The sequence below is a fragment of the Jaculus jaculus genome, chromosome 1, assembly GCF_020740685.1.
Source record: "Jaculus jaculus isolate mJacJac1 chromosome 1, mJacJac1.mat.Y.cur, whole genome shotgun sequence".
NCBI classification, from domain to species: Eukaryota; Metazoa; Chordata; class Mammalia; order Rodentia; family Dipodidae; genus Jaculus; species Jaculus jaculus.
Genome location: NC_059102.1, coordinates 151,153,891 through 151,163,269, shown reverse-complemented (window position 1 = coordinate 151,163,269; position 9,379 = coordinate 151,153,891). Strand labels below are relative to the sequence as shown.

Here is a 9,379-nt window from a genome sequence, read left to right as displayed (position 1 = left end):
TTGTGGTGGGTGTAGCTCAGCCTGTCCCATGAGGCTGCATGCCACATCCTTCCCTCTCACGAGTGAGCTGCAAGTTCCTGAAGGCTCCACGTACCTCACCGGCCACAATCTCACGGGTACCCGACCTGTGCCAGGGGCATGATGGTGCTCAGGTTGGGGTTGTGATAGGTGCTACCTATTACGGTGTTTCTTGGCCAGCTCTGGGGCGTTCTGTATTCATTCACCCCCACAGATGCATGTGGTCCCTCCTCCAGCCTTCCTATTGAGAAACCTCTTACTGTTGTCTGGGGTTTGAGGAGTAGCATGTGTCACGTTGGTCCTTCATGACAATTGTGCCATCGTGCCAGCTCTGTGCATCTCCTCGTGGGAGGAGACTCAGTCCGGAGGCTTCTATTGCGTACCTGGAGCCCATGCTGTTCCCAGCAGCAGCTCTGCTAGGCCCAGGGGGAGGCTACGCAGGACGTTTCTGGGAACAAGTGCGTGGCTTCCCAATGTGACTGTGGATGTTTCCACGACATCCCAAGAGTCGTGAGTCTCCTCCTATGTACAGAGGCAGGCCAATGCACACATGTGAACTCACTCACCAAGCAGAACTGCTTTTGCATATATGTGTGCACACACGGACACTCAGACATATACATGCTCACTCTGACGTGCACGCACACTCACAGGTACAAGTGTGTGGCTCACAGGTTCACACACCAAGCACATATACATGTGTACTTGAACATACAACCATTCACTGTCATACATACATACATGCATGTGCACGCGTGCACACACACACACACAGATCCCGTGACATGAGCAGCTGCGGTGGCTCCTCTGTCCCTGCTTCCTGAAGAGTCAGAAGCCCAGCTGGGACACCTAGGCAACATCATGGGGCACGGTGGGTCTTCCACTGGGGTCTCCCAAAATGCCCCTGATTTCTGATTTTTCCATCATCCCATGATCTGAAGACTGAGAACCAGGACCCCTCTGTGGTCCCTAGAATGGCCTTGAATCCTTCCTTGAGTACATTTTCCACCTGTGCTTGCCTCTTTGCTCTTTGGAGCCATAATCCTTTAGTCTCGCAGGCTGAGCATCTTGGCTTCTGTTCCAATGCTGGGCCTGGGGCAGGATAGCCTGTGCCATAAGGGAATCCTATGAGCACCTGATGAAGGCTCAGAGTATTGCCCTTGCAGGGTCATCTCTCTGTGGTTCAAAACTGCCCATGTCTAGATTCCTGGCCTCTGCTTCCTCTCGGGGCCTAATAGAGCTTGGAACTCCTGGCATGGGAAGCTGGGCTATAGCTTGAGGTTGGGAGCAGAGTGGTCATAAAAATCTATCCCCTTTAAGAGAACAGAGCCAACTCTATATCCAGCCACCATGTTGCAGAGTGACCTAGAGGCCCAGCTCTCCCAGGGGCCCCAAAATAATGCAAGTTACTCTAGCTGGGGGCTAAGAGCCAGGGGCCAAAACCCTATGGAGGAGAGAAGTGCAAGCCTTATGTGTGGTGATGGCTCAGCTCTGGGATGGAACCCCCCTTGAGAGACTGGGGAAACCGTGGTCTCACTTCTGAAGAGCATATCAAGATTTGGCCCTTGGAATCCTTGCTGGCTCAGTGAGCTGCCACGCCAGGCCCGTCCACAAAGGCCTCTCAGTTCAGAAGCCAAGGCCCAAGGGCAGTCCAGTCCTGGCTCCACCCTGACCTTTTCAATACAAGCAGCAACCACTGCCCTGGAGCAATAGCCCTTCCTGGGCCCCACTGATGTGTAAACATTGGCTCTGGTCCGTGACACCTGGGTAGAGGGACAGGCCATGACAGCTATCTTCCTTGGGCCTCCCTGGCTCCGAGCAATATATATGCAGCTCACTGGGTCCTCTGTGGGCCCAGCGTGTCAGACAGTGTTTCCTGAGAAGCCAGCCAGAGCGATGAAGCTGCTGTTGTTTCTCAGTGCGTTGTTGGGCCTGGCCTGGGCCCTGCAAGATGAAAGCCAGGTGCCTGCGCAGCCAGGCTTCCATCCCGAGCAGGTGACACTCCTGGGGCCTTGGGGGCTATGGCACCGAGGGCATCCTTGTCCCAAAGGTTTCTCCCAGGGTCTTGTAGCTCAATGATCTCACAGCATCTCGTAGCATGGGGACAGGGGTGTATGACAACTTTCCTGAGGCCGGGAGCTCAGGGACACTCTTCCAGGTCACCTCAGAGTGACCCTGGGGAGTCCCACCAGATGCAGCCAGAAACCACAAAGAAGCTGGGCACGGGGGGTGGGGGGGGCTAACCAGGAGGAGCAGGGTGGCCAGGCCTCCTACCATGTGTCTGATCACACGGAGCTCACACGGTCCCCATGTGGTCGAGGAGACTGCCCTCTGCTCAGGGCGTCTCGGGAGCAGGCTCCCATCGCCCTTCCATCAGCATTGCCCATGGCCAATGTGTGCACCCCGCTGGCCCACCTGGCCAGTGTCAGCAGCTTCCAAGGGCCCTGCGGTGAGAGATGCAATGGCGTCCACAGCCTACACCTCTGCTAGGCACTTCTGGCCCCCCTCCTTGTGCGACCTAGGGTTGAGGGAGATGGCTTCCCAGTGCCACCGTGGTCAGAAGGGGGCCTCACTGTGCAGGTGGAAGGGCCCTGGCACACCATCAAGCTCGGCGCCACGGACAAGACTGTCATTGAGGAAGGCGGTGCCTACCTGTGCTTCATGACAGGCATCACGCTCCTGCAGAATGGCGACCTAAACGTCACTTACTTCCACAGGTAGACACTCGGTGGCTTCTCCGGCAAGCCAGGGCCTCTGTTCAGGCTCTCTGTGGCCAAGCCAGCCGCCCTCTCTCTTCCCAGCTATTCAGGGCTCAGACCCTGCAGAGGGCCTTCACGACCCTGGCACTCTAGGCTGCTCCCTGGAGGGCGGGTGTCTTCCGAGTGCCACCTGGGTGAGCCAGATGTCCCTATAGGACCCAGCTCCGGTGGCCATGACACAAAAGGTTGGCTTTCTCTTAGGAAGGATGGAAAGTGTGTGAAGGAATACTACATTGCCGAGAAGACTGGCAGTCCCGGCCGTTTCACCTTCGAGTGTGAGTGAAGTGACCACTGCTGGGCTGGGAAGATGGCTCAGTGAGTAAAGTGACTGTCACACACACAAGGACCTGAGTTTAGGCTCCTCAGCACCCTGTAGAGTAATGGGCGTGGTGCTGTGAGCCGGCAAGCCTAGCACTGGGGAGCAGGAGGCAAGGGGGTCTCTGGGACGTGCTGGCCGGCTTGTCTAGCTGAAGTGCTGAGTTCTGGGTCCAGAGAGAGACCCTGTCTCAAAAATAAGTTGGGGGCTAGGGAGATGGCTTAGCAGTTAAGGTACTTGCCGGCAAAGCCTGAGGACCCATGTTTGACTCCCCAGAACCCATGTAAGCCAGACGCACAAGGTGATGCATGCTCACAAGGTGGTGCACACATCTGGAGTTCGATTGTAGTGGCTAGAGGCTCTGACATACCAATTCTCTCTCTCTCTCCTCTTTCTCTCTCGCCCTTTCTTTCCAAATCAGACTGTCTTTTTTAAAAAAATTTTTTGAGGTAGGGTCTCACTCTAGCTCAGGCTGATCTGGAATTCACTATGTAGTCTCAGGGTGGCCTCGAACTCTCAGCGATCCTCCTACCTCTGCCTCCTGAGTGCTGGGATTAAAGGCGTGTGCCACCACGCCTGGCACTTTCTTTCTTATAAAAAATTTAAAAGATAAAAAGTAAGTTGTAAACAACTAAGGGAGACACCAAACGCCAACCTCTGGCCTCTACATGTATGTGCACACACATACAAGAGCCTCTCCTCCACACATGAACACACACACATGCATTTCACACACAATACATACACATGCAATGCAAAAAAAAAAGGGCCTCTGCTTCCTCCCTCGGGTACAGGGTGGCTCAGGCAGGGATGCCATGAGCAATGTCAGCACAAATATGACTGTGCAGGAAGGTTCCAGAAGAGCTAATAGAGGGCAGGAAGGGGAAGGTGACCGCACACACCTGGCAGCCATGCCGTCAGAAATTCTAAATCAAAGAGAAATGGTCCCAGACTGACCCAGGGCTCCCTCCCTAACATGGGGCTGATGCACCCTCAAAGCAGTGGCAGCGGAGAGTCGCTGGGCGTGAGAAGCAAAGCTGAGGTGTCCTTGCCTGGCTGTGGTTCTGGGGCACTGTGTAAGATGTCCCTTTGGGGATGGAGATTGGCCAGCCTAATGGAGCATCTGTAAGGCGGTGTTTGGAGGCTAGGGGACAGAGTCCAGGCAAAGCTTTAAAGAGGGAAAGAGCACTGTGCAGATGGCAGGGTGATCATTGGGAGTCCATTAGCCCTTCCTCCTCTCTGGACATGCCCTCCCCTCCTTCTCATCCAGACAGAGACCCAGACAGAGGGACAGAGACAGACAAAGATAAAGAGACAGGACTGGAAAGACGGCTCAGCAGTTAGGTGCGTTTCCTGCCAGTCTGAGGGGGCGGAGACTGCCTGAGTTCAAATCTCCAGACCCCACGTAAAATGGGCGGCCACGGCCACACTTGCCTGTAACCCCAGTCCCAAAAGGGAGCAGAGATCCGAGAATCAACAGAGCCCCATGAGCTCCAGAAACAGTCAAAGGAGACTCAGGTTCAAAAACAAGACCAGGCAGAAGGATGATGGAGTGGACATCAGACATGCCACTCCAGCCACTGCAGACCCTTACCCCAGGCTAGTGTGCGGGGTTAGCAAGGGCACACACATGTGCATACACAACACACACACACACACACAACACACACAAATAAAACAGAAATAGAGACAGATATGAGGGGGGAAATGATAGAGCAGCAGACATGAGTAGAGGCACCACGTAGGATTACTTGGTTGGCATCCCTGGGCTGTGCTGACCAGAGCAGGCTGAGCCATGGGAAGTTGGCATTGGGGTGTGATGGCTGGGGAGGCACCTGGACCCTAGCAAGCTGTGTGGTTGTTCCATTTTCTGTCATAGACCAAGGCAAAAATTATCTGACATTTGTGCTTGTCACTAATGATGTCACCATCATGGACTTGGAAAACCAGAACGACAGAGGCACCCTCATTGTGGCTGAGCTCCATGGTAGGTGTGGTTCCCTCTCATTGTCAGGCTTGCCAGGAGAGTTGGGATCTGGGACCTGGAGCTAGAGAGGTGGGTGGGGAGGGTGCCGAGGTCTGGAGCCCCCCCTTCCCACAGCCCGCCCCAGGTACCCTCCTCTCTGGCCTCCAGCTGAGCAGAGCAAGGAGTTTTTGTGTTCAACCCTGGTGCTGCAGGCAGGTCTCTGTCCGCTGGCAAGCATGGGCTGGAGGCCTACAGGAAGCACACCTCCAGAAGAGGCATCGAGCAGGGCAACATTGTGGACCTCTTGGAGTATCGTAAGCTGCCCTTCCTACAGCCTTGCTTCTCCTCACTGGGACCCAAGCCACAATGACTGTGACGACCACAGCCCTTCAGGAAACCCACCCCAAAGACCACAACCCCGAGGGCTGGCCCGGTGGGATGCAGGGGCGGGGGCGTCTGGGGTTGCACAGAGCTGGGGTTGATCTAGAGAAGAGGAGAGGGGAGGTGGGAGAGGGACTTTGGGGGATGATTTCCATCTCCTCTTTGGTCCACAGCAAGATGCACTTCTTCGGAGTCCTAGGTGAGTAGACATGTGGGTGTCTCTGTCTCCACTGTTCTGGTGGATGGGCTTCTCTAGGGACCAGTCCATTGCCTGGACTCTGGGCCGGGTTTACTAAGGACGCCAGAGCTATATTCACGATCCAGCCTGAGCCAGAACATCAGGTGGGCCCAGGAAGAGCCACACTTTTCCCTGGGTGCTGCGTACACACACTCCAACCCCCCCCGTACGCATTCTATGCACAGGTCTATTCATACATACACCCTACACATGCCCCTGCATAGACTTGCACGCCTGAGTGCACATACACGCATGTACCTGCACACACCTTGTGTGCACACACCCGAATGTTTGCACACACCTACGCATGTACACACTGTCCTCCCGGCCACGCCCCGGCAGGTCACACTCTCACTCTGTCCTCTGCTCAGAACTTCCTGTCTATGCGTGTCCTTGCAAGGTTTTGCTGAACAAAGTCTCCCAAGCACTCTACTGGGCTCACCGCGAGCCCTCAGATTAGGCTGTTCCCTTACTCCTACCTTCTAGTTTTCTAGGCAGCTGTCCACTCACAGGGCAGCAGGGTGAGGCCTACAACCCCTGTGAACTGCTGCAGTATGAGGATTGGGGGAGAGCCCCAGCTCTCTTGGAATCCCCACCACAGGAGTCACAGCCCACTCACAGTGGGGACGGGAGCTCATGGCCTGATGACCTTGGGGCCTGTGGCCCTAGAGGAAAGTTCAGCCATCTTGTCCAGTCTCTGGGGGACAAGGACACCAGCACAATGGAAGAATGGGGGAGGCGAGTCCAGGAGGAGGAGAAGAAAGGAAAGTCCAGATCACTGACTCTGGAGCCAAGTGCTCCCTGGACACATGAGGGTTCCTTTGGGCTGGCAATCAGCCTGAGCATCTGGCTTCCCCAGGTCCCCATCTGTGTGACCCCAAAGCTGCTGTTTCCTGTGGCTTCCACCTCTGGACGCTCCTGAGTCTCCCCCCACCCCATGCAATAAACCAGCCCTGCATCTACTCATGGGCTCCAGTGACTTTTGTTTGTTTGTTTATTTGTTTGTTTTGAGGTAGGGTCTCATTGTAGCCCAGGCTAACCTGGAATTCACTATGGAGTCTCGGGGTGGCCTCGAACTCATGGTGATCCTCCTACCTCTGCCTCCTGAGTGCTGGGATTAAAGGCGTGCGCCACCATGCCCGGCTCCAGTGACTTCTTGTCTGGACCTGGGGGTCGACAGAGTTCCCTGGCTCAGAGGGGTCTCCCCTGGGGTGAGGGAGGTAGGTGTTCCTGGAGAGGGGAGCTCTGGAGACAGCACCTCAGCTTCCACCGGGCCTCTGAAGAGCGAGATGCAAGGGAGGTGCCCACACGTGGGCATTCTAAGACCTGAGAAGGCTGTGTGCCAAGGCCAGGCTCAATCCGTCCAGACCCAAGTCAGGAGGCACCCCATGAGCGACTGTCCCTCCTGAATAGGCAAGCTCAGGTTTGAGTGGTCTAGGGAGTGAGGAAGGCAGCTTTGCCAGCCCACCGGAGCCTTCTCCCACCCCATCCTCCTGGAACCCTGGCCCAGGCTAGCTATTGCAGGGGGAACCAAGGTCAGGTCAGCTACCAGCAAGGCTGCTCTGCCTTCTAGCACATGAGAAAGGTCTTGAGGTCTTCTGGGTCTCTGTTCCTACGTCCAGGAGCAGGGTTTGGATCACTTCTGTCACATGTGCCCTAGGGGCCCACTGGAATGGCCTTACAGACCCAGCCAGCGTCTCCTTGGCTGAGCTTCTCACCCTCTTCAACAGGTGACCTTTTCTTTCTTTAAAAATTTTTTTTATTTGTATTTGAGAAAGAAGAAAAGAGAGAGAGTGAGAGGCAGATAGAGACAAATAGAGAGAGAGAGAATGGGCGCCAGGACCTTCAGCTACTGCAGATGAACTTCAGAAGCATGTGCCAAGTTGTGCATCTGGCTTACATGGGTCCTGGGGAATAGAACCTGGGTCCCTTAGCTTTTCAGGCTAGTACCTTAACCTCTAAGCCATCCCTCCAGCCCACAGGCGACCATTTCTACAGTAGGAAGTCAACCTGACCGTGGGGTCAACGATCTGGACAGGCGAGTGCCTGGCCAGTGTCAGCTGACTTCCTGCTCAGAATGCCATGCAGGGTCACCCCAACAGCTGACCACTGAGTCTGGTAGGAAGCTGGGTCTCTTTCTACCCCCAAGACCAGCTATTCCTGCACTAAACCTGAGGCTGGAGCCGCTGGGCTCTAGAGGATTCCTGTCATGAACACATAATGTCAGAAACATAGACAAACATGCTTGTGTCTTTCCACAATGTCAGAATTTATTGAATAACAAATCCACAAGGTCCTGTGGCTTCAATGGCAGCAACTTGCCAGATAGTCCTACTTTCCTTCAGAACCTCGACTGAGGCAAACACAGGCTCTTTTATTCTAATATTTTAAAAATGTTTATTTATTTGAGAGAGAGGTAGGTAAAGAGAGAGAGAGAGAGAGAATGGGTGTGTCAGGGCCTCTAGTCACTGCAAACAAAGTCCAGACACACGCACCACCTTGTGCATCCGGCTTACGTGGGATCAGCACGTGGGTACTGGGGAATTGAACCTGGGCCCTTAGGTTTCACAGGCAAGCACCTTAACCGCTAACCCAGCTCTCCAGTCCTTTTGCCAATCTTTTTTAAAAATATTTTTATTTATTTATTAGAGAGAGAAGATGAAGTAGATAGAAAGAGAAAGAGAGAGACAGAGAAAATATGGGCACATCAGGGTCTCCTGCTATGACAAATGAACTCCAGACACATGCGCCGCTTTGTGCATCTGGCTTTACACGGGTACTGGAGAATCGAGCCTTCAGGCTTACGCAAGTGACTTTAACCACTGAGCCATCTCTCCAACCCTTTTATCTAGTCTTAATCACTAATGTTAAATCTCGGATCATACATTCCAAATTGCCACCAGTTGGGAACCAAGTATTCAAAACACATGAACCTAAGAAGAAGGATATTTCATTCAATTCAGTACAAGGCACATTATCTCCTACCATATGGGTAACTTAGAGCAGGGCACAACCTGACCTCAACCACCAGCTGAGCAAAGGAGGGCCAGGCCTGGAGACGTAAGACAGGGCCCGAGGAGATAGCACAGGGACAGGAGACTCAGTCAGGGACCAGCTAGCACCTACCTCTGTGACCACATCAAAGAAGAGGGTGCAAATGCGAGACCTGCGTCTAAAGCCAAAGGGGACCCTAGAAAAGTGGTCCCCCTACAGCGTCCTGTACAAGTGGGGCAGAGTGGCCATGAGGTTAGGGGCTGGTGAGAAACAGTCGTAATAAACAACAACAAATAACAACCTTCAGTGGCTACGCACGCAACGTTGCTCAAGGGCTATCCCAAGGGCCTGTCTGTGTGTGTCCTTAGATCGTCTATGTGGCGTGACACTGGAGGTTCCTCACCTGGGAACAGACACTCACAGAGAATGGCAGCCCTGGGGAGAAGGGGAGGCACTGGAGGAAAGAGCAGACACCAATCCTGGGCTCTCCTTATGCCCTCCCTTTGCCATGGGCCTCACCCTGGGCTCCCGCAACAAACTTGCAACATAACCAAGCTGCCAGGCAAGCTTGCCTTGTCCTGGCCTTACATGGTCTTGCGCGGCATCGAGGCAGTCTTGGGGAAGGGCAGGAATGTGCAGGACCGAGTGTGCAGCAGGGCTGGCCAGCAGCTGCACAGGACGAGTGGCCACTGAGCACGTTCTCAGAG

At 54.3% G+C, this 9,379-nt stretch overlaps 1 protein-coding gene across 1 annotated transcript; it reads left to right on the top strand.

Annotated features, from left to right (window-relative positions):
- Positions 1-1,911: 1,911 nt before the first annotated feature.
- On the top strand, positions 1,912-5,429 carry LOC101607802 (trichosurin-like). Its single transcript, XM_004653862.3, has 5 exons — positions 1,912-2,013; positions 2,599-2,735; positions 2,979-3,052; positions 4,973-5,080; positions 5,272-5,429. The coding sequence occupies exons 1-5, from the start codon at positions 1,915-1,917 to the stop codon at positions 5,427-5,429; spliced, it is 576 nt and encodes a 191-aa protein (XP_004653919.1). The 5' UTR covers positions 1,912-1,914.
- Positions 5,430-9,379: the final 3,950 nt, after the last annotated feature.

Coding starts and splice junctions, on each gene's coding strand:
- LOC101607802 (XM_004653862.3), top strand. CDS start 1,915: ATGAAGCTGCTGTTGTTTCTCAGTGCGTTGTTGGGCCTGGCCTGGGCC. Junction 2,736..2,978: donor AACGTCACTTACTTCCACAG/GTAGACACTCGG, acceptor GCTTTCTCTTAG/GAAGGATGGAAAGTGTGTGA. Junction 3,053..4,972: donor CGGCCGTTTCACCTTCGAGT/GTGAGTGAAGTG, acceptor TTTCTGTCATAG/ACCAAGGCAAAAATTATCTG.